At 42.5% G+C, this 25153-nt stretch overlaps 1 protein-coding gene across 5 annotated transcripts in view; it reads right to left on the reverse strand.

Moving 5' to 3' along the window:
* The window catches only part of SLC44A3 (solute carrier family 44 member 3), a 74743-nt gene extending 52750 nt beyond the window's left edge, over window positions 1–21993 (reverse strand). For 3 of the 5 annotated variants that reach the window (XM_087447074.1, XM_087447086.1, XM_087447071.1), the window contains exons 1-9: window positions 21483–21837; window positions 21290–21397; window positions 20511–20712; window positions 17774–17916; window positions 15042–15178; window positions 14016–14109; window positions 3444–3604; window positions 1405–1494; window positions 44–168 (exon numbers count right to left, since the gene is read on the reverse strand). In XM_087447074.1, the coding sequence (XP_087303200.1) occupies window positions 44–168; window positions 1405–1494; window positions 3444–3604; window positions 14016–14109; window positions 15042–15178; window positions 17774–17916; window positions 20511–20699 (939 nt within the window). In that variant the 5' untranslated portion in view covers window positions 20700–20712; window positions 21290–21397; window positions 21483–21837. The other 2 variants (XM_087447083.1, XM_087447079.1) reach the window with 1 other exon arrangement.
* Between the last annotated feature and the right edge of the window lie 3160 nt (window positions 21994–25153).

The raw sequence follows: 25153 nt of genomic DNA on the forward strand, positions 1-25153 counted from the left end.
TTGGTTAAAATCCAAAAGTTCTGGCTGGCTACTTGTTTCTTACCGTGATGACTGTAGATACAATGGCAAACCCCAGCAAACACTTCATATTTTCCCTCTCTGTGTCCAATTCTATGCTGAGGTCATAGGTATAGTCGTAATACAGCCACCATAAGACACTGCAGACAACTGGAAAGCAAAACACCAGCGGGGCTCAGCACACATGGCACAAGGGAACAACCCCACCCCCGCACGGGGAACCACACAGTGGGTGCCCTGCTCAGGCAGTGGGGCCCAAATCCCAGAGCTTTATGGGCAAAGACTGGCCCTCTGAAGGAGCTGGGCAGGGAGAGGGCAGCTCTCCAAGGACCCGCCAGACCTGTGGCGGCCACTTGTCTTTGGGAGACGCAGGGAGGTGACCCCAGAACACAGGTGTGTCCTGTCAGTCTATCCCACAGCTTGGGTCTGGGTGTGAGCTGGGAGGAAATTGTACCAACAGCATGGTGAGAGGGACAACATTAGAGTTCAAAGTCTAAAATTTCCAAGTGAGCTCTGTGGCGACAACTCCGGTTGGCTGGGCACCCACAACATTGGACAGATACCTTGACATTGCAAATGCTCTCCATTTAGGTACTAAATGCCACCTATGCCATATCCACAGTGACTGTAGGAAGGTCACAGTCATCTTTACTAGCAGTAGATGGGGAAAGCATCCCTCACCAGCCATGGTGCCCATCTTCCAGCACAGGTATGCTGTGTACCTGGACACTGCAGGGCTACCAGTTGCTGAGGGCAGAGCTGATTATCCAGGGGAATCAAACACTGTGGTCATACCAATTATTAAAAATTAAAATACCCCATACCAGTTGGTAAATAGCTGCTGCCTTGAGTTTCCTGCATGCCCCTGCCCATCGGACCCCTTTTCCGACAACCCCTGGATGGACCCACAATCCAGCAATGCAAAGGGAACAGTGGGCACAGGAGAGGCTCCCCGGGCCCTGCCCCAGCTCAGGGCCTGTGGCTCTTCAGACCGGGTAGAGCCTTTGCACGACAGTCATGGGCACCCACATGCCAACGGGTGATGTCAAAGTTCAGAAGAAATCCTTTAAAATGCTTCCAACAGGCACTGGAATTCTCTTTCAATGTTATGGATACCAGGATCACTCAACTGGCAGGCTCATCTCAGAGGCGGCATAAAGTAGAAGAGACAATAGATTGGGCATTAATTTTGCAATTATCTATGAGACTTAAGCAACTCCCTTTGTCCTCTCTGGGCCTGAGTCTTCTCATACGTAAAATGACAGGGTTGGATGAGAGACTGTCTAAGACCCCATTTAGCTCAAAAATGCCAACTTTTAAGTTCTACACTTAATGGAAAGGCTTTTCATTTAATGAAAAAGAAATCAATCAAGTAGAAATACTTACACAACAATCCTACAATAACCAACGAAATTAAAATGTGAACCAGAAGGGTGGTGATGAATCGGAAGGTGAACATCATGGCCAGAGACAAGGCTGAAAAATTAAGCAAAACATATAAACCCAACAGCAACCAAGATGGGAGGGCAATGATGGGACTGCAGTCACTAAAGCCTCCAGAAGAGGGAGGGCTGAGGATTTGCTTCAGTCTCTCAATATCTCGGGACATCCACCAAACACCAAACAAAAACACCAAGACACACCCAGGGCACTCTCTGAAGCATATACCAATTCAGTCGGCTATAGAAAGCCAGTCTCTGAAAGTGCTAGCATTCTTTTTAAATTAAAAAAAATTTTTTTAAAAGCAGATATTATTCTCAAATACTCACATCTTTTTTTCTTTTAAATCCAAATGAACCATTAAAATTTTGTTTTTTGAGGAAGATTGACCCTGCGCTAACATCTGTTGCCAATCTTCCTCTTTTTTTCTCCCCAAAGCCCCAGTACATAGTTGTATATCCTAGTTGTAGGTCCTTTTAGTTCTTCTATGTGGGACGCCACCTCAGCACAGCTTGATGAGCAGTTAAGTAGGTCCACGCCCAGGATCTAAACCTGTGAACTCCGGCCGCTGAAGTGGAATGCATGAACTTAACCGCTACGCCACCAGGCCGGCCTCTAAATTTTTTTTACCACGCTTAAAACTCTTTTGACTTCATACTGGGCTTATGCAAAGTCCTAACTTTAAATGTTCTCAGATATTAGTATTAAATATGAAAGATTAATGCCTTTAAAAATGAAAAATTTAAGATTCTAATTATAGGGTAAGTTGTATGTGTAAAAAATCTGCATATTATTTTCTAATATGTGGGCTTTTAAGCTTACGGATTTATTCCAAGTATTTTATGAATCTATAAATACTATATTATTTTTTTCTAAACACAAAATCAGGATTACAGACAGATACTTCGGTGTAGTGGTTAAGAACATGATTTGAGAATCAGACAGATCTGGGTTGGGTCTCAGCTCTGCCACCTACTTTGCTACATGTGTGACCTTGGCCAAGGCACTTACCCTCTCTAAGCCTCAGTTTCCTCTCCTACAAATGGTGATGAGATTCTGATGAGGTTTTAATGAGTTAAGAGTAAGCACACTGCCTGGCACATTTAGGTCATAAGAAGTCTGGAAGTTACATACTGGTCACTAGTTAAGCATTCCCAAGCATTCAGGAATTAGTAACTTGCTGGTAATGAAATTATGGAAAACAATTTGTAAACTGGCAAAATTATGTTAATGGCTGACCAAAGAGTTTCTTTCAACCAAGAGGTAGGGAGGCAGCCACTGGGGAAGGGGGTGGATAACAGGCCATTACTACTGTCTAACGCAACACAGTATGCTAACTTGTTCAAAGAGAAAGGGACTCTTAAAGGGCTTCATCAAGCAGAAACACAGAAAATGGGAAGTCAAGGGTCAAGAGTGGATAGCCGCTTCCAGAAATGCCCGGAAGATGCATGTTCCAGCCCAAGGCCTTGACCTGCCTATAACCCAAAGCAGGCACGTTCCTTGGAGGAGCTGGACACATCAGGCCATTGCTGTCTGATGCTATTTAATGTGGATGCACACACCTCCTTCCCTTGCTCACCAAGCAGCCTTCTGATCCAGCATGCCTAGAAGAAGAGGGCACACTGGCCAGAAAACGTACATTTCTGGTCCCCCTGACAGTTGTACTTTTGATGGCCAATTCACAAACTGGTGATCTGCTTTGCATATCCAACCTATGCAGAGCTGAATACCAGGCACTGGAACACGGTCACTATATTAAGGTGACCCCCACCCAGTGAGGTCTCTTGGCAGAGAGCCAGCAGGTCTTCTCCCCATCTTATTGCCCCTCCCCCACTTGAACCTGAAACATTGAAAGTATCTATAAAGAAAATATACAAAGTGAAGTTTTATATTTAAGTCAAGAGGCTAACTTCACTGTACAACAGACATAAATGCTAGAAACTTTGGCACAAATAGACACTAAAATAAAATTAACTGAGGGTTACCTAATGCGAGGATGCACAGGCCAAGGATTGTGTCTCTTCCTGACATTATTCCACTTAGAATTCGATGAAGGGCGTCGACATCATTTATCAAAACAGATGCAAACAGGGAGTAGCACTCAGGCGTTTGAGGGACGCATCGGTTAAACAAGGGAAAAGACTTGCTAAAAATAAAAGAATAAATGGCGAAGACATTTATTTAATTACTTAAATTATTTAAAATTATTATTTATTTATAATTTAATTATATTTCAATACACAAATATTTTTTATAACAAATTATTTAAAATTCTCAACATCCAAGAAAGCATAAGATCTGTAGTAATAAAAAGGGGTTTAGTATCCTGTTTGCAAAGCACGGTACATCTTACAAAGCCAGGCAACCGTACTCTGCGACAGCGACTAGCTGATGTTCTGGATGGGAAACCGATTATGGGGTCCCATAGAAACAAGAAGCCTAAATTTGAGAGTGACACTTTTGACTGTCATGTCTTGGTCCTTCTTTGACACAAACTACCAATTCCAACACAAGAATCACGTTAAGGAAGTGTTAGAGACATGGACTGGGTCAATCAGAAGCCGTATTAATGAAACTACCAACTTTATTCAGTCCTTCTTAGGAAAACGTATAAGGCTTGAAAGGCCTGCGACAAACAGAGTGAGTGCTTAATAAATGAGTGATGAATGAAGCAGTGGTTGATAACTGCCTCGCATAGATGAGAAAGCTAACCTTTTTTGAGTCCCTTCCTGAAATGTAAGAATGCCCAGGAATGTTCACCTTAATGACTCTTTTTTTTTTTTTATACTTTTTTGTGTGTGTGTGAGGAAGACCAGCCCTGAGGTAACATCTGATGCCAATCCTCCTCTTTTTTGCTGAGGAAGACTGGCCCTTGGCTAACATCCGTGACCATCTTCCTCTACTTTATATGGGACGCCGCCACAGCATGGCTTAACAAGGGGTGCATCAGTGCGCACCCGGGATCTGAACCGGCGAACCCCGGGCCACCGCAGCGGAGCGCGCGCACTTAACCACTTGCGCCATGGGGCTGGCCCCCACCTTAATGGCTCTTAATGAGGCCACAAACATCTTCACAGGGTTCTACTTTTCTTTCCTTCCATTGGCCGCAAACAGTGGAAATAATCCCAACCCAAATTATCTGATGGATTGCTAAACTATTAGGCAGTCACAAGTATTTTGTGAAATGTGTGAAGATGAAATAAGGGAGACCCCCAAATGCAATCAATATTACATTTCCACGAAGAAAAAATGACTTCCAAAACCTCCAATGAAGCACAACATAGAACATATGGAAGACTCCTGCTCAGGAAGTCACAACACTACAGAAATAGCTCCTGAGTCACTGAATAGTGATTCAAAAGAAAAGTAATACAACTGAGCAGTTGGTTTTTTTTAATTAAAAAATTTGAAAGTGTAACACATTCACACGCCTCAAATTCCAAAGGTACAATAGAATAAACTGTGAGAAATTGCCCTTTCATCTCCTTGAGCCACCAAAGTACATTTCCTCACAGGCCACCATTGTTTGCTTTCTTGTATATCATTCTAGAGACATTTTTTAGCACATGTGAATGTAACAGAAAATTTAAATGCAAGTTTGCAGCTGAGGCTCAAAGATAATAAAAATTATATTCCAAAACAAGATGCCAGAACCCACCATGCGGGGCTTATACCAAACATGAGGTGGGAGAGAACTGGTTAGGTTATTCTTAAACTCCTCACCCATACTGAGAGTATAAAAGAGTTGGGAATTGGAGATTAGAATACTCTAAAAAATAAACTTTTAATTTTGGAATAATTTTTGAGTTACAGAAAAACTGCAGAGGTATTACAGAGAGTTCTTATGTACTTTTCACTCCCCTTCCCCTAAGGTTCCCACCTTACATAACCACGGCACACTGGTGAAAACTAAGAAATTAACATGTGTACTACACCATTAACTAAACTACAGCCTTTGTTTGGATTTCCCCATTTCCCACTGATGTCCTTTTTCTGTTCCAGGACCCCATCCAGGATCCCACGTTACATTTAGTTGTCATGTCTCCTTTGGTCTGTGACAGTTTCTTAGTTTTACCTTATTTCTCATCTTTAGCTTACAGTGTCCAGTTAAAAAGCTGTTTTCCAGAGTAACTTAGGTCAGCTCCTGTTCTCTCTGCTCCCTTCAGTGAGATTATGTTCTACATCTGTACTACAGTTACATTCATCTGTCGTAGTCTACATTCTATCCTGAGATCTCAGCTTTGGTTGATTTTATTGTTTATTTGGATATAGTCAAGTTCACTCTGTACGGGAGCTGACACATGCGTAGAATCATGTAGAAGAGCAATTCTCAGTTGTTTTTTTTTGAGAGAGAGAATGGTCATGTGAATCCATCCCTGTCCTCAAGGGGAAGAGGGTGAGGGATGCTACTCCTGAGTCAGATGACAAGGGTTTCATGGAAAAAACTAGTCCCACTGAATAAATTTAAAGAGACAGACAAAAATAAACTTGCTTTCTGACTATACCCTAAAGGTCATGTTTGTTTGATGTAATGGTTATACAAGTAAATACATATATTTGTATAGCCAAAAATATACACATATATATATTTGCTTGTATAACCTATACATACATATATACACTTATATGTATATAAACACATAAGTCACACCGATATTTCCTTTTTATGCAAAAGGTAGTACACTGCATACTGCTCTATCATTTGCTTTTTTAACTTAACACATCTTGCAGGTCTGTTCATTTCAGAATGTACGGGATTTCTAATTTTACTGAGGTAAAATTTACATACAGTGAAACGTATGTAAACACGTTGAACATACAATTAATGACTTTTGACAAATATATATGTCTCCATGTAACCACCACCCGTTTCAAGGTATAGAACATCTATATCACCCCAAAAAGTTCCCTCATGCCTCCTTCCAATCACTCTCCAACCCTTTTAAGGCACTTCTGATCTGACTTCTACAACTATAAATTAGTTGGACTCTTGCATACGTCACTTAAATGGAATCACACAGTATGTACTCTCGTGTCAAGCTTCTTTCACTGAGCTGTTGGCGTGTATCAGCAGATCATTTCTTTTCATTGCTGAGTAGTATTCCACTGCATGAATATACCACCACTTGTTTATCTAGTCTCCTGTCAATTGCCATTGGAGTTGTTACCAGTTTTGGACTATTAAACACAAGATGCTATCAACATTTGTATACAAATCTTGTTATGGAGGTACATTTTCATTTATTTTGAGTAAATACCTGCGAGTGGAATTGTTAGGTCCTATGGTAAGTGTTTGCTTAGCTTTATAAGAAACACCAAACTTTTTCCGAAGCAGCTGCACCATTTATACTCCCACTAGCAATGTATGTGAGTTCTCGTTGTTCAATATCCTCACCAGCTCTGGTATTGCTAATTTTTAAAATGGTAGCCCTTCTGGTTGGTGTGTAGTGATACCTCACTGTGGTTTTATTTGCACTTTCCTGATGGCTGACGATGTTAAGCATCTTTTCATGTACCAATTGGTTGTTTGTATATCTTCTTTTGAGAAATGTCTGTCCAAGCCTTTTGCCCAGTTTTATTGCGCTTTTCGTTATTGATTAAAGTAGGGGTCAGCCAAATTCGGCCCACCTGTTTTTGTACGTGTAGCTTTATTGGACACAGCACAGTCCATTTGTTTATGTATTTTCTAGCTGCTTTTGCACTACACTGGCAGAGTTAAGTAGTTGCTACTGAGATTCTGTGGTCCGCAAAGCCTAAAATATTTACGATCTGGCCCTTACAGAAAAAGATTATAGATCCTGATTTAAAGAAATTCTTTACATAGTCTGGATTTAAGTATTTGTCATAGATATGTATTATGAATATTTTCTCCAAGTCTGTTGTTTTTTTTCATTTTCTTAATGGTATCTTTAGATGAATGGAAGTTTTTAATTTTGACAAAGTCTACCGTATCACTTCTTATTTTATGTATAGTGCTTTTCGTGTCCTCTCAAAGAAATCTTTGCCATTCAAGGCGGCAAAGATATTCTTGTAGAAGCTTTATCATTTTAGCTCTTATGTTTAGGTCTAAGATACATCTCAAATTAATTTTTGTGTGTGATATGAGGTAAGAGTCCTCATATAAAAATGACCAAAAGTCATTTTTTCCCCAATGTCTTTCCACTTATTTCAGCACCATTTATTGAAAAGACTCCTTTTCCTCCTGAAATTGCCTTGCTACTTTCATTAAAAATCATTGACCAGGGGCTGGCCCCGTGGCTTAGCAGTTAAGTGCTCGCGCTCCGCTACTGGCGGCCTGGGTTCGGATCCCGGGTGTGCACCGACGCACCACTTCTCCAGCCATGCTGAGGCTGCGTCCCACATACAGCAACTAGAAGGATGTGCAACTATGACATACAACTATCCACTGGGGCTTTGGGGGGGAAAAAAAAAAAAGGAGGAGGATTGGCAATAGATGTTAGCTCAGGGCCGGTCTTCCTCAGCAAAAAGAGGGGGATTAGCATGGATGTTAGCTCAGGGCTGATCTTCCTCAAAAAAAAAAAAAAAAATCATGACCATGTACATGTAGTTCTATTTCTGGGCTCTCTTCTGACCCATTTATCTATTTGTCTATCCTCATTCCAACACCACACTCTCCTAATCACTCTAACTTTATAATAACTCTTGAATCAGGTGGTATGAGTTCTTTGTTGTTCTTCTTTAAGATTTTTTTGTGGCTCCAAGCCTTTAGCTTTTGATTTATATTTTTAGAATAAACTTGTCAATTTCTACAAAATTCATTGGGAAGACTGTTTTGAATCTATAGAACAATTTAGGGAGATGTGACATCTTAACAATATTAAAAACTTCCAATTCATGAATAAGGTATATTTCTCTATTTATTTAGGTATTCTTTAATTGCTCTCAGCAACGGCCTGAAGTTTTCAGTTGAGGTCTTCCATGTCTTTCGTTAAATTTATTCCTAAGTATTCTATATGTTTTGATGCTTCTGAAGATGGAGTTAAAATATTATGTCCTAATTGTTTGCTGCTAGTATATAGAAATACAATTTAACCTTGTATCTTAGGTCATCTGTAAATAAAGAAGGTTTCACTTCTTCCCTTCTATTTCTTTTCCTTACTTTATTGCAATTCCCAGGACCTCTGTTACAACACTGAGTGAAAGTGGTAAGAGCAGATATCCTTGCCCTGTTTCTAATCTTAGGTGGGAAGCATTCAATAGTTCACCATTAAGTATAATATTAACTGTAGATTTCTCATAGATGCCCTTTATTAGACGAGGAAGTTCTCAGCTATTCCTAGCTTGCTAGTTTCTTATTAAAAAAAAAGAGCTAGATAGTATTACATTAAATGATATACCATAATTTAAGCAGCCCTCTATTGATGGTCATTTAGACTGTTTTCCATCTTTTGCTGTTACAAGCACTGCAGTGAGTAACCTTGCACAAATGTCATTTCACACCGGTAAAAGTATGCCTGTAGATTAAATTTCTAGAAGCAGAAATGCTTGATTAAAAGGTATGCACATTCATCACCGACGAATATTGATGAATTGCCCTCCCGTGGACCCTGCCTCCACAATGCATGAAAGTGCTTCTTTCCCCACACCCTTGCCAATACAGCGCATTATCAAACCTTTAGATGTTGCCAGTCTATGAGGTGAAAACATTAGAGTCTTAACAGAATTTCTCCTACCATGAGGGATGTCTAGCCTATTTTAGTATGTTTTAAAAACATTATGCTTTTCTTTAATGCATCTATTCATATTATTATCTCATTTTTATATTGAGGTATTGGTCTATCAAAAGTTGATTAGTAAGACCTTTTATAAATTAGAGAAATTAATCTCTTTTTTATAGGAACTGCAACTTATTTACCTGTTAATTTTGCTTCTAGTGTTTTTGTCATGCAGAAATGTTTGTTTTTAATGCAGCCAAATTTATCAATTTTTTATTTTATGTCTTCTGAGATTTAAGTCATAGTTAGAAGCCTTCCTTACTTTCAGGTTATAAAATAATTCTCCCACGGCTTCTAGTACTTTATGGTTTCACTTTATACATTAAAATCTTTAACCCATTTGGAACTTATTCATATAAGCCACGAGGTATGGATCCAGCCTTCCCCCTATGCCTACCCAGTTGTCCCAACACCACTTGTTGATAGTCCATCTTTTTGTCACTGATTTCAGATGCCACGTTTATCATGTACTAAATTCCTGTAAGCATTTGGGTCTACTCCTGGATTATCTAATCTGTTCCACTGATCTTTCTACACATGAACTAGTACCACAGTATTTTAATTATTAAACTTTATCAAATGTTTTAAAAACTGGAAGGGCTAGTTCCCTTAGTTGTTTTTCCTTTTCAGATTTTTCTTGGCCATTCTTGTTTTTTTTTCCTTTAAATTTTCTTTATAAACTGTCACATCAGCTTATCTAGTTACTGAAAAAATTCTATTTTTATTGCAATCATGATAAATCAATAGCTCTACTTTTGGAGAAACGACATCTTTGTGATGTTGAGTGGTACTATCAAGAACACAGTCTGTCTTTCCATTTGTTCAAGTTTTGTCTGTACCTCAGGAACACATTCAAGTTTTCTCTCTGTGGTTCTTGTACATTTCTTGTTAAATCTATTTCTAGGTGCTTTTGTGTTTTTGTACGTATTTTTTCTTGCTGTGGTAAAAGGAGTCTTTTTAAAAATATATGAATGCGGGCCGGCCCCGTGGCTTAGTGGTTAAGTGCGCGCGCTCCACTACTGGCAGACCGGGTTTGGTCCCGGGCGCGCACCGATGCACCGCTTCTCCGGCCTTGCTGAGGCCACGTCCCACATACAGCAACTAGAAGGATGGGCAACTATGACATACAACTATCTACTGGGGCTTTGGGGAAGAAAAAAAGGAGGAGGATTGGCAATAGATGTTAGCTCAGAGCCGGTCTTCCTCAGCAAAAAGAGGAGGATTAGCACAGATGTTAGCTCAGGGCTGATCTCCATCACCAAAAAAAAAAAAAAAAAAAAAAATATATATATATATATATATATATATGAATTATACAGATTTTAGTATATTAATCTCATTCCCTGCCACCTAAATAAGTTCTCATCATTTTTAGTTTTCCAGTTAATTTTCTTAACAACTGCAGAGTAGTAATCTTACCACCTGCTTTCCAATTTTTAAACCTCGAATTTTTCTTTTCTATTACTAAACAGTCTTAACACCAATGAATCTGAACTGTTTTGAAAGCTAATGGTTTCTGAACTTTCATTTAGTGTTTCTGAAAAATAAGGTCAGATATGGATTTAACGTTATTTTGTTTTTCTTCAAACACAATTCTTCATAAGACCTTAATTTTGACAAACTTAAGTTGTCAAATATGGTGCTTTTTAGGCATTTAATAACCCTGTGCTGGTAAAGAATGACCCGTCTTAGCCCTGAAAGTGACACAGAGAGGCACATAAAGTGTGGGTCGCCGCTGGTGGGTGGTTGACCAGCTGTCCAACAAGTATGCCATTAGCTGGGGCGGAGGATGTGTCTTTTGGCCACAGACTGTGGTTTCTTCCCCACTTCTGCTTTTCCTCTCCCCACAGCAAAGCCACTCAAATGTGCAGGAAGTAATCTGGAGAGCTGACTGTATATTTAGATGACCCTGTAGATGGAATTCATCCAAGCAGACAATGCAGTGACATGCATGGGCACCTGTGTGGGAGGCTGGAACTAGAATTTACTGGAGGGAAAACTCCAAGCCTTTTAGACATTAAATACATGGGGGACTCAAAAGACAATAGTACATTGAACACCAAAGGGGAAAAGATATGCTTGCTTGTTATCTTCTGCAGTATTTTTTTTTACTTCTCCTAAAAGCTCATTCCTAGGTACACAAACCTTCTTGATATTCAGCCACTGCTCTAAAAGGGTATGTTATACCTCACGTGATCAACCGAGGAAGAAGCAACAACTGGTTTGGTCAAAAAGAGGTATTTAGAAAATGTTCTTTGGCCCTGTAGCCACACTTCTCATGTTTTCAAGCTTTTCGCTCTTGGCACTGCTCTTCCAGGATAAATATGATCATTTCCCTCTTAAGACAAACAAATGCTTGTGCAGGAGAAAGAAATGGAGCCCTCAAGCCTATTTCTATCTCCTTAACTCTGTCCAAGAAAGGCCAGTCAATCAGCAGTTTCGTCTTCACTTGAAAAGTTAGTACTGGAAAGCTCTGCATTTAAGGAGTAAAAGGACTAGGACTGGTTGAGAGGTAGGAAAGATGGTGACCCTAGGACCCATGGTGTGGGACTTTTCCTCCAGCTTGATGTGAGCCTACAGAGGCTATTTTCCAGGTACATTAAAACCAAATGAAGCCTTGACTGCTTGTTTTGAATCACATAAACAAATATGGACGCTGTTTGGTTTTGAATTCCAGCTCTTCCCCTTGCTGGTTGTAGGACCTAACCTGTCTCTGCATCAGTTTTCTCAGCTGTAAAATAGGGATGAAAACAATGTCTACAACACAGAGGTTAGGTGAGGTCCAAATAAGAGAATACACGTCAAGAGCTTAGAAAAGTGCCTGGCAAGTATCAAAAACTCAATAAAAGTTCGCTAGTATCATCAGCAGTGGCAGGATATAAGCTTCCCATGGAATTACAGTTGCCGTCCATTTATAGTAAGAGGAGAGTTTATCAGCTCTGGTTAGATTACAACCTTGAAAGTTCCATTCTCTTTCAATTCCTTCTGTAGGCACAGTTAGAAATAGTGTTCTTTAAAAAATCCTTCTCAAAAGGCTAATACTGCATGATCTCACTTACAAGTGGAATCTAAAATAGTCAATCTCATAGAAGCAGAGAACAGAATGGTGGTGGCCCAGGGTGGAGGGTGGTGGTGAGGGGGAAATGGGAAGATGTTGGTCAAAGGGTATAAAGTTAAAAAATAATCTTTCTTTTTAAGTGTTAAATAATTTTCTTTCAACCTACTAAAATATTGTAGTTTTTTTTCCCAGGTTCAGTTATGTTTCATTGAGACAAGTTTATGCTATCTGACAAAAACCAAAATTAAAAAAATATCATAGAAAGCCAGCCCTGATGGCCTAGCAGTTAACGTTTGGCGTGCTCTGCTTTAGCAGCCTGGGTTTGGTTCCTGGGCGTGGAACCACACCACCCGTCTGTCAGTAGCCATGCTGTGGTGGTGGCTCACATAGAAGAACTAGAAGGACTTACAACTAGAATATACAACTATGTACTGGGGCTTTGGGGAGAAAAAAAAAGACAGATGTTAGCTCAGAGTGAATCTTTTCCAGCAAAAAAAATTATAGAAAAATAGAATGGTACTCTCCTTGGCAAATAATTCTCTCCTCTTTCAATTACTTATAACACAAAGTATTGATTTTAGAAAAGAATACCACAAGGATAGTTAACTATATTCTTCCTCCTATTCAGTTAAAACCTACTCCTTTTTTTTTATGTACCTGCTAGTTCAATATTTTTCAAGCTACACTTGCAACCTATTAGAAAATTATGAAATAAATTACTTTTTTAAAAAAGTGTAATAGAATAGGACTATTAGTATGAATCACATGCAGTAAGGGGCAGTCTTGTTTTGTGAGACTTCTATTTCTGTTTCATATACGTAAGTATGTATGAAGGTGTGTGTATACAGGGATTATGATGTAATAAATTTCTTACTTTGTGTCCCAACCAAGAGTTTGATAAACAGTGTATTAGACAGTTGGCACAACGCCTTGTTCTACTTAAATTATCATTATTTCTCAGGGATTTTACACAGCGGTCTCATTCATGGTAAACATACTTAGAATTTTCACAAGAATGGCAATGCTAAATAAATCCAAGTCCTCCTTCAGTACATCTCAGCATCCTGCAGTGGCAATGATTATTAATTGTATTTTTCCCCTTAGTCTTCTCAGTGGCGCAAACGTGAGCCAACCACTGCTTCACCATTACTGCCTTATTCTACAGATATTTATAAGGTGCCTCCAATGTGCCAGGTACTACCCTAGTTGATAGGGATGAATAAGACCCTGAAAGGGGCTCACTGAGTGGTATTCTTAAGAAGGACCTGTTTGCTGTTCTCATTGAGAAGAGAGGTGTGGTAACCACTTGGCCTTGCCCTCCTAGGTCTGTTTTTTATGGACAAATCTATAAAAACTAATAATGTCTGGTTGCAATAGAAAGCAAAAGTAAATGACTTCTACTTTGTAATAAATAGTTGGAGTAGAAAAAACACACACCAACTACTTTATAAAACCACTCATTTGGTAATAATTCATATATTACTTTTGCTAGCTCTAGTATTGTCATTTGAAGACTATGTGTATCTTCATTGTTTGTTTTCTCCTTATTTATCCTGGTTCCTAACCCACTCTCCATTACGTATATTGCCAAGAGTCCCTCCTCGTTTATCCCTGGCCTCCTGTAGATGGTAAGCTCCCTGCAGGCAGGGGCTCTACCCAATATCTCCTTTGTGCTTCGCACAATACCTAGAAGAGTAACTGACACACACCAAGCACCCAATAACCTTTGTTGATGGATAAGGAAAAAGTATGGAAGCTTTTACCTTGGAGGAACTGGTAGCCTGGGGCACAATGAGTCTGCATTTGGCTTCTGGGTGTAGTTGAAGGAATTCAAGCTATAAACACACAGGAAGGACCCTGGAAGCAGAAGACACACAGACTGTACCATCTTCCCATATTGTGCTCATCTTTTTAGAAGAGCCAGTAAGGACATCATAGTCATTTTACCAAACTGAGGAGACAGAATAAATCACTTGGATTTGGAAAACAGGCCTAGGGGTGACCTAAACACAAAAGAATAAGCATACCATCTGAGGCCAAGTTAGGTCCTCTCTTATTCTCCCTCCAAAACTCCAAATTCAAAACTAAAAGCTATATGATTGGTACTAAAATGATCTGAAGGTTATTTGAAGATGATTAATTGGATACGCTTGATATTTTTAACCCAGCCTTGCAAATAATTTTTAAAAATCTGGCACACCATCTCACAAGCAGATAAAATTTGCAGTAGGTTGCCTTGAATTTCTTTTCCTTTCCTTCAGTTGTTTAATCCTTATAACATAAATCTGAAAAGCAGGCTCAGAGCAAGGTGCTTCAGTTACACAAATGTTTGGTACCACTTATGACTATCCCACTGGTCTGGTCAGTGAAAGTATCCAACATTTTAATGAAAGAACATACTTGTCGGCAATTCAACCCGAAGCCTGCGGGCGCCTCTCTAGGACTGGATGGGCCCAGCGCAAAGCTCTCTGACCTCTGTCTGACCCTGCCTGTGGTCCCTAAATGTCTGTCATCTACTCTGTGCTCTCTATGGAAGACCATTCCCAGTGAGCAGAGAACAGCTAGGGTTTCAGATAAATTCCAGATAAACCAGAATGAAATTGAACAAGTTCAAGAGAAAATGTTTGTGGCCTTTTCCACACAAGAAGCAGCACCCACAAGGAAGGACGATTCCCACCTTTGCAGAGAAAGCAGTGTCAGGGTAAGTTCTCTGATGTAGGTCTGCACAGGTTACCCCACCGCAGCTCCCAGCCTCAGGGGGAAGAGCGAGCCCATCCCTCGGTGCCTACCACTGCTGTTTGCAAAGAGCTGAACCTCCTCCAGGGTATCAAGCTGCTTTTCAGGACAGCTGGATACGCAGAGGACAGTGGAACTGAGCCTCCCTTCGTTGGCTTCCAGGTTGCAGGAATTCAAAAAGAACACGTATCTAGGAGACGGACCAAACAGAAGAATGTCTTAGAGCATTTCCACTCCTTGGGTTTCACTATGGGCCTTAAAAAATACCCACATGCTATCAAACGTGGGGATAATTAAGGCAAACTTTTATCATCAAATGCTTCAGCATGATTTAATATGTATTACGCCTCCTGGGGTCATCTATGGAGTTATGCAGCTGAGGGACCATACTCAAATGTTAACAAAACTTTCCTTTTCCAGATTCAGCATTTTCTGGGAGATAACACCAGGGAGTTATCTGAGGAAGCCACTGAGGAAGGGAAGGGATTGAATAAACAGCCCATGGATTGCTATACCAGGCCAGCGCATAAACGGCTCAATAAAGTCCACAGAAAGCATTTTTGCATCCAAGAGCATTCAACTATACTTCAGAGACTAGCTGAACCTGGGGAAGTGAGAAGCGGAAAGGAGGGGGCCGAGGCTGTGAATTAAAGGTCTGCCCCTGCCCCACCTCCCAGAGCCAGAAAACTCATGAAACCCTTCCTGCTGCCCACTGGGTAGCTGGGGCACAAGGAGAAAACTGGCCGTTGCCATTAACAGGTCACGTGTGGGGCTGGCAGTGGCAGCTCCCTGACCCATGCCCAACACTTACCCAGGTTGCTGAAATCAGAGGAATGCCAGAGGAAAAGCCCTATAGAGGAAAAGTCCTCTAGGGAGGGACAAGGAGAAGGGGTCCCAGAAGCTTATTTTCCTTCCAACAGGGGATGGGAGAAAAGGGAATGGTGTGACAGGAGATGGGGGAAGAGATTTCTTGGGTGAATGAAAAATATATACTTTATTCTTTTTATCTAAAATTTAAAAAAATATGGTAAAATACACATAAAATTTCACCATCTTAACCATTTCGAGTGTACAGTTCAGTGGCATTAAGTACATTCATATTCTTGTGAAACCATTACCACCACCCATCCACAGAACTCTTTTCATCTTGCAAAACTGAAACTCTGTCCCCATTAAACTATAACTCGCTCCCCCCCGCCCCACCCCAGCCTCTGGCACCCACCATTCTACTTTCTGTCACTATGAATTCGACTACTCTAGGTACCTCATATAAAAGGAATCATAAAATATTTCTTTTTGTGACTGGCTTATTTCACTTAGCATAATATCCTCAAGATTCATCCATGTTGTAGCATGTATCAGAACTTCATTCCTTTTTAAGGCTGAATAATATTCCATTATATGTATACACATTTTGTTTATTCACCTGCTGATGGACACTTGGTTGCTTCTACCTTTTGGGTATTGAGAATAATAAAATAGATAGTTTTTTATTTTAAAGAGGATGACTATTTCTCAGCCTTGCATTATGAATACAATGTGAAACAGGAACATGGGTGCATCTGGGCAGCCCCTTCCTCCTCTTGTCTTCTCTGTCAGTGACACCCACATGTGCAGAGGGAAATTCCCCTGGGGCAATCCATGTCCAGCAATGCCACGCCGCTCTCCTCAGGAGCAACACTCAAGGGTAGAAAAGGCCTGGTCTGAATTTGTATTTGTATTTGTATTTGGTGACTCCAAACCTATACTCAGGACCTATTTAGACCCTTAAGATTTCTCTCCTAGGAGCTGCTTTTGATTATCAAGTCTCAAAAGTTATTACAAGGCAGTCTCCATCATAGAAAATCATAGCCAGGGATTTCTCTCCCCTCAGGGGATTTCTGTCTCTTCTCTCCCCTTCCTGTTTCTGTGTTGAAGTCAAGGGTGGGGGGTGGGGGAACGCAACACTACAGTGCCAGAACTGAGAGTGTAGACTGAGGAGGAAGTGAGACAGTCCCCAGCACTCCCAGGGGTATTCATGTATTTCCTCACAGAAACAATACTGTGGATGGTGGACAGTTGGTAACATACAATTGGTAACACGATTTGACACATTATGAATAACAGTAACAACTAACATTTATTAAGCCTTAGCTCGTGCAGTGTCTCAGCGGATCATTAAAACAACCTCGTGAGGTGGATGCAATAACCAGTTTAAAAAGTTGAAAACTTGGCTCATAGAGGTTCAAGTACGCTGCCCAAGGTCACACTGCTGAAAAGCAGCAGAGGCTGAACTGGAACTTAGGACTGGCTGATTCTAAAACCTGTGTCCTTACTACCACACATACGCCTCCCTTTTTACGAGATGGGCTGATGGAGTTTTTTTTTTTTTTTTTTTGTGAGGAAGATCAGTCCTGAGCTAACATCCATGTTAATCCTCCTCTTTTTGCTGAGGAAGACCAGCCCTGAGCTAACATCTACTGCCAGTCCTCCTCCTTTTTTTTTCCCTTTTCCTCCCCAAAGCCCCAGTAGATAGTTGTATGTCATAGTTGCACATCCTTCTAGTTGCTGTATGTGGGACGCCGCCTCAGCATGGCCGGAGAAGCGGTGCGTCAGTGCGCGCCTGGGATCCAAACCCAGGCCACCAGTAGCGGAGTGTGGGCACTTAATTGCTGTGCCACGGGGCCGGCCCCTGCTGATGGAGTTTTGAATAGGAAAACAGTTGCCAGGCTCAAAACGACTAATTTATACAAAGTTTTGAAATACAGCCCCTCTTAACAGGTTGGGGACTTACTTGAACACTTACTTTTTTAGGGTCATGTCCTGCCCTGAGAGAGGGGCTCCTTCTACTGGGGAGTTCTTCTTGCCACACACGTTGCCAAAGCTGTCGTAGCCGAAGAGGAGTCTTCCCGTGGCTCCCGCCGCCACCGAGTAGCCCATGATGAACATCTGCCAAAACCCAGGCGGCACATGAGAGCCTGGCCAATGGGCTGAAAACACGGTCCCCACATCCCTGAAGATGCTGATGTAAAATGGAACCAGGTGAAAATGAACCTCCCCAGCATCACTGCACCGCTCTCCTTTGGCAACAACATCAACAACTCAAATCAGCTAGGAAGCTGCTCCTATAATACTTGTGTTAACAGGTTAGGTAGGGAGAACATTCTAAAACGCTGATACAGATTGCTCTCCGTTTTCTCCCCTCTTTGTGCTTCTCACTCTCTTCTCCTAGAGTCTGTCATTTTTGCTTCTTGGCCTAACTTCACCAGGACAACTCAATCTTTTCCCCTTGACATTCCTGGTTTATCTAAGTGCCCCAGGGCTGTACTTCTTTCTCTAAGTTTCCATCCCTTCTTCCTTCTCCCTCTCCCTTTTTCTTTTTTTCTTATATTTAGGGGACTCTGATCTTCAGGGGTAAATGCAACATAGGTGATATGTACCAAATACTGCTCATAACAAGTGTGAAAACGGTGTTTTGGAATAAGGTTTAAAATATACAAAATAAAGAATCTCAGGAATTCTGCTGGACAGGAACATCTTGCAATCTATAATCATGTTTATCCAATTTCATAGTGAATGTGGAATATTTGAAATTTCTGCTCAGACGACTGTTCCATTAATATGCATTGACACGCCTTTTACCAACACTGAGTATGTATCTTCCCATTACACAAACCCAGTGTTGTAAGTTTCCCAATACACAATGCAGAGAACACCATTTAATACTTGGTACCGACAGGCTCATTCCAGGAGAGGGGATATGGTACAATAATTCAGTGAAATACAGTATTGATACCATATGTTCCAAAGGTACATTGTCCCAAAGTGAAATATGTTTCAGACATTCTGCATTCCCTACTAATTTAGAAATCAAAATAACAGTCTTCAAGTGCAGGGACTGTTACTGGAGGACATAAAGATGAACAAAACCAAGTCCCTGCCCTCAAGGAACTAAGACAGGCAGGGCTCAGGGCTTGGGAACTGCAGACCTCCTGGGAAGGGGGCTCCCTGCCCCTCCCATGCCCCCAGCACCTCCTCAGTGTCACGGTCAGACTCCAGGACCCAGGATGAGTGGGTCACCTTTGCTGGCAGACAAGTCACTCCCCCCTTACTTATAGGCTGTAGGTGCGGGTTTGACTATGCGCCCACGTGGCTGGCACAGTAGGCTGACTGGGCGGCACGTTGCTCCTCCCCTGCCCTTCCAACTTGGCGTGTGCTAAGATCCTGATTGGGTCTGGACTTAGAGGAGGAAAGGGGTCCTGCACTTCTGCCCAGTTCACCAGAGATCTAATAAGGAATCAATATTTTCCATTTATTAGCATCCTTTATGTTAATATCTCCCTTGGAAGGTTGTGGGAAGAAGTGGGAGGTTTTTTCTTGGCGGGGGTGGCATTTGGGTAATCCTGAGTCTCTGCCATACCATTACTACTTTAAACCATCAAAACTTTGTTCTAATTTCAAACAGACAATTGCAATTCCATATGATAGGTGATAATAGTTGGTGTGTATACCAGGTATGGTGGGGCTACCAAGGTCATGGTCAGCTGTGCTGGGGGAGATCCTGACAATGGAGTCTTGAAAGACGAGTAGGAGAGGGCAAGATGGGAGAGGACACTGGAGAGGTAAGTAGAGGCAGAGATGGTCGAGACTTTGAGACATTCTATGTGTCTTACGCAAATATAAACAAAGGCTGGCAGTCTTTCTACTTGCAACAGACTGTCCCTGCTTGTGATTCTGGCCCCTCACCCCAAACCTCCTTTGTCCAACCCTAACATGGGGCAGCCCCACCAATCATCCCGTCCAGCACGTGTTTTGTCACCAGTCAGTTCACAAGACAGGAAGCCGAACAACAGAGACAGAAAAAACACTCCTCACCCTGTTTTAAATATCTGTGGTTAAAAAATGTTGCAGAACATACTGAAAGCCAGTCAGCTAAGGAAGGACTCTCATTATTCAAATTTAACATAGTAAAGAGAATGCGGGCATATTGAAGCCTTCAGATTGATTTTGCAAATGACATGTAATTTTAAAGCAGTTTCCAGCCCTGTGCCACCTCTCAGATGGTTCATAATTCTTCAGGCTGTGATGGGCCATCCACATATCCGTTCCCCAGACAGCCGCTGTGCTGCGAGTCTGGTAGTGATGAGGGACTACAGAAGATCATCAAATAACATTAACAGCCCGAGGTCAAAGCAGCCAGGCGCAGGCAGGACAGCTGCTCCCTGCATTTACACAATAGCAGACCCGGCTAGAAACATCAGCATCTATGGGAAGTCAGGGAGGAGGTGCAGTTTCTCTCAGCTTCTAGAGGAGAGCTCCAAGGGCTGTGATTTAGGCAACCCAGAACATTCGGTCATGTCTTTAAGGCCCAACCTTCCTCTGTGCCTGTAACCAGTTGGTAAAATCAACAAGTGAATAAATACCTTTCTTATTTGGAAAGAGAAACAAACATGGTATTTTAGAGTCATTCAAACTGAATTCTTTTCAACAAAGGTAATTACTATCTGGTAGCTATTATCAAGCTTTATAAATTAATCATTTACCCTGCCGCAAACAGCACGCCCCAGTCTGGAACGATGATTCCATGAACACGCTCTTTGAAGCAGTTGAGTGAGCCTTTTTCTGTTGTTACCCACAACTCTAAAATAAGTATCAGAGCACCAACATTCAGCTTCCAAGAGAGTCTCCCAGGACTGAAATGGCACAGCCTGATGAGGTGTACCGGCAACCATACACACCTAGAAACTAGAGTGGGGGAAAAATTATCTAACTTGCGGGTTTAAATCAAAGGCGGGTTTCCCTGTTAGCTGCTAAACGCAAGATACCAAGAGTGTGTGTGTTATGCTCAGCTAAAGTAAGAGTAATTAATTTCTAGGCTCACCCTGGATTTTCCCATGTTAGAAGAACAGCAAACACTTGAGGAATATTTTATTTTGGGGGCTGAGATAGTAAAAGAACTTTCAAGCCGTGAGCTCGGATAATGAGACCACACACTGGCTTATTCAATAACAAGGCCATTGCAAGCCGTGAGTCTCATTTCCTAATGGAGTCTTCCATGACAACGTGGCCTGTGGCAATAAGAGAGCCTCTCTGATTTAGCGAGTCTAGGAGGTTTAGAGATACCTGACAAGAATTCTCCAGGACTTATGTTTACTCTGCCGTAAGGGCAGATGTTTCTCTTTACAGCACAAACTTTAACCTGGTACCTCCCGGAGCCCTGGGCTTCCACGGGGAAGGCACTAGGAATGCGACTTACATTTGGGCACAGTTATTTCGGGACACACACACTCTGGTCTTTTCCCTGCCAAGCACCCACACTTACCAAACCAGTCCAAAAGAGAAAGAACAGGGATAACCATATCGTGTCTGTGCATTTCCTATAAATCTGAGGTCGCCACTCTCTTTCCCTGGGGGTTCTCTCTTCAGAAACCTTCCAGAAAAAGAAGGGAGAGAGTTGAGAAAAAGAGGATAAATAACCATATGGGTTCCCACCCGGAAACTGAACCCAAACTTACTCGAAAACTGCTTTTTTTTTTTTTTTAACGTGGCGGCCTGAAGCTTTCCTGGGAGCCTGTGAAACACCTGCTCTTGCGGAGCGGCTGCGAATCTCCAGTCGCCAAGCCCTTCCCTGAAGGTGCACCCGGAGGCGGCCCCACGTTCGTGCCCCGCCGCCAGCCTCTCCCTCGCCCCCGGCCCCGCACTTGAGTGGGGTCCGGGGTCCTCCTCGCCAGGTGTCCCCAGGACACAGCAGCGCCGGGGCGGGGGTTTATCCCCGAGGACTGGGGGAGGCGGAAGCGTCCCGGCAGGGCAGGTGCATGCAGGAGGGGACCTGAGCTGTCCCCGGGGTCCCTTCCCCCGGGGGCCAGGTGCGGGCGCTTACCCGATACTCGGCGCCGAAGCACTGCATCCTGCGCTCCGCGCCCGGGGCCGGCGACTGCGAGCCGACGACGCGCCCCCGGCGGGCGGGCCCGGGGCCAGGAGGCCGAGCGGCGCGAAGGGGCGCAGCGCCGCCCCGCGGCCGCCCCCGGTCACCACGACCTGCGCCCGCGGCGCCCGAGCGAGCGGCCCCAGCTCCCCACGGGCACTGGGCCCGCCCAGCGCGGTCGGCCGCCGGCGGAGTCCTTCCTGCGTGTCGGAAGCAGAGGCGGGACGCCTCCCCGCCCTCCGGCCTCGCCCACCCGCGCGGCGGCCGCTCCCCGGACGCCTGTTTCGCAGACTGCAGCGCGGAGGCCCCGGGCTGGCCCCGCCGCGACACGGGGCGGGTCCTCGCCGGGGCCTAATTAGCTGGACCGCCACTGCAGGGAGCAGGAAGTAGGGGGTCTCAGCAAATCCTTCCTGAGGGTGGGGGACCCTGCAGTGCTGTGTTATTCGGAGCTCACGGGTAAGAAGCACTTGCCCTGTGCCGGATTCTGTTCTAACTGCTTGACAAGCGTTATTAAATAATCAACAAGGGAGGGAAACTGAGGCACAGGACAGCAGCGATGTAACTTGCTCGAGGAGACACAGCTAGCACACGGCGAGCTAGGAGTTGAACCCACTCAAGGAGACGCTCTCAAGGTGGTTCTCTGCAAACACTACTCTCTCTCTCATTCAGCTGCCATTTCTACCAAGACGGTGGGCCCAGAGGCTGCTGGCTCTCGCCCACAAAGTCTGTCCTGGAGGGACCAAAGTAGCTGGAGGAACCACGGGTTCTAGGTAGCAAAACAAGAATAAAAACCCTGGGGCACGTGAAGACTGCCTTAGTCTGTGGGTGTGTCGCAGGTGAGTGGCGAGAGGAAACGCTGAGACTTTAGGGGGATGAAAGAATTTTAGGCTCTGCTCTCACCTCTCTCCCACGTTGCCTTGGGGCAAGCATTGCCCGACTCTTCCCAATTGAAATGGTAGCAACCCAGAAGCCACTTGTGGGGGAGTCCTCCAGGTAATAGCAGACCAGCACAGAAGTGCTGTTGGGTGAGAAATTGAAACAACTGCAGGCCGACCCCCCTTACCTCTCTTTCACTCTCTACTCCTCCCCCTGCACACCCCCAGGGCTGCCAGGTGATTGTTTCCTTTCAATACTGAAAAGATATTCAACATCATTAACTCTCAGGAAATGCAAATCCAAACTACAATGAGATATCACCTCATGCCAGTCAGAATGGCTATAATTAACAAGATAGGAAACAACATGTGTTGGAGAGGATGTGGAGAGAAGGGAACTCTCATACACTGCTGGTGGGAGTGCAAACTGGTGCAGCCACTATGGAAAACAGTATGGAGATTCCTCAAAAAATTAAGGATAGAATTATCATACCATCCAGCTATTCCGCTGCTGGGTATTTATCCAAAGAATGTGAAAACACCAGTGCGTAAAGATACATGCACCCCTGTGTTCATTACAGCGTTATTCACAATAGCCAAGACTTGGAAGCAACCTAAGTGACCATCAAGGGACGAATGGATGAAGAAGATGTGGTATATATACACAATGGAATACTACTCAGCCATAAGAAACGATGAAATCCAGCCATTTTTGACAACGTGGATGGACGTTGAGGGTATTATGCAAAGTAAAATAAGTCAGAGGGAGAAGGTCAAATACTGTATGATCTCTCTCATTAAGTGGTAGATAAAAATAACAACAAACAAACACATAGAGACAGAGATTGGATTGGTGGTTACCAGAGGGGAAGGGGGGAGGGAGGAGGGCAAAAGGGATAATTAGGCACATGTGTTTGGTGATGGATTGTAATTAGTATTTGGGTAGTGAACATGAGAACATGATGTAATCCATGCAGAAATAGAAGTATAATGATGTACACCTGAAATTTATACAATGTTATAAACCAATGTTACTGCAATAAACAAAAAATTAAAAAAAAAAATTAAAAAAAAAAATAATGGGACTGGCCGGGTGGCGCAAGTGGTTAAATGCGCGTGTTCCACTGTGGTGGCCCAGGGTTCACCAGTTTGGATCCCGGGTGCACACAGACACACTGCTTGTCAAGCCATGCTCTGGTAGCGTCCCATATAAAGTAGAGGAAGATGGGCATGGATGTTAGCCCAGGGCCAGTCTTCCTCAGCAAAAAAAAAAAAAAAAAAAGGATTGGCAGATGTTAGCTCAAGGCCAATCTTCCTCACCAAAAAAAAAAATAATAATAATAATACTGCTTCTCCCTGAGGGTAGAAACCTGGCTGGAGGAATGATCTGGTATAGTGTCAGAAAATGTTCTCTGGGGCCTGAGACTTCAGTTCTTTGATGTATATTTATCAGAGTAGTTGAACTCCAGGGAACATGAATTCACAAGACAAATAACTAGACATCTGAGGAGTATAGCTACTACAAAAAGACCACAATTGAGCCACATATACCATCTGAAACCTAATTATTAGAGCAGATGGACCAAGATTTTTAAATAAGCATGATAAATATGTTTAAGAGGATGAGGGATGACAATAGCAATATAAATCAGGAAAAAATATCATGAAACTAAAACTAGAAATATTAGGCATGAAAAATATAATAATTGGAATGAATATTCATTGATGCTATTTATTAATAACAGGGGATAAATAGTAGAAAAGATGCCGCTGAGTGCAGCTAATTAAGATGAATTAGTGATTGAAAGCAATTTCATCAACTCTCCAGAGGCAGCAAGCAAAGGTCAAAAAAATAAAATAAGGCCGTTTATTTTAAAATTTTCTAATTAATAAAAATTCTAGTAATAGAACTAGAACAGAAAGAGAATGATATAAAAATGGAGAGGAGGAAATATTTGAAGACATAATGGAGATAAATTCCAAGGTTGAAAGAAAGAAATAAGCCTCAGATTGAAAGGGCAAGTATCAATCCAAGTATATATATTTCAAATATCTTGATTGTTTTAGTGATTTCCTAAAAATTCATTTATTGGAACAATAGACCAGCTACCCAACTAGCTCTCATCAGAGTAACAGCTCCTCCTTAGAACCACAGATCAGTCAACTGGATTATCACATGACTGTGCCCTTCAAGGCTCACTTCAAACCCTCCCCTTGCTGTGTCCACCAGTCCTCAACGATTATATGACAAACTTGCCCAATCTGATCAACCTCCTTGCTCTGAAAGACCCTTTTTATATCCGACCCTAAAAAACCTATAAATATCTCATCCTTGAAACATGTCGAATATGTTTATATTCAGAAATTCACAATAATACTAAGTAAA

Source organism: Ceratotherium simum, chromosome 2 (assembly GCF_057802395.1).
Source record: "Ceratotherium simum simum isolate JZ-2026a chromosome 2, ASM5780239v1, whole genome shotgun sequence".
Lineage (NCBI taxonomy): Eukaryota > Metazoa > Chordata > Mammalia > Perissodactyla > Rhinocerotidae > Ceratotherium > Ceratotherium simum.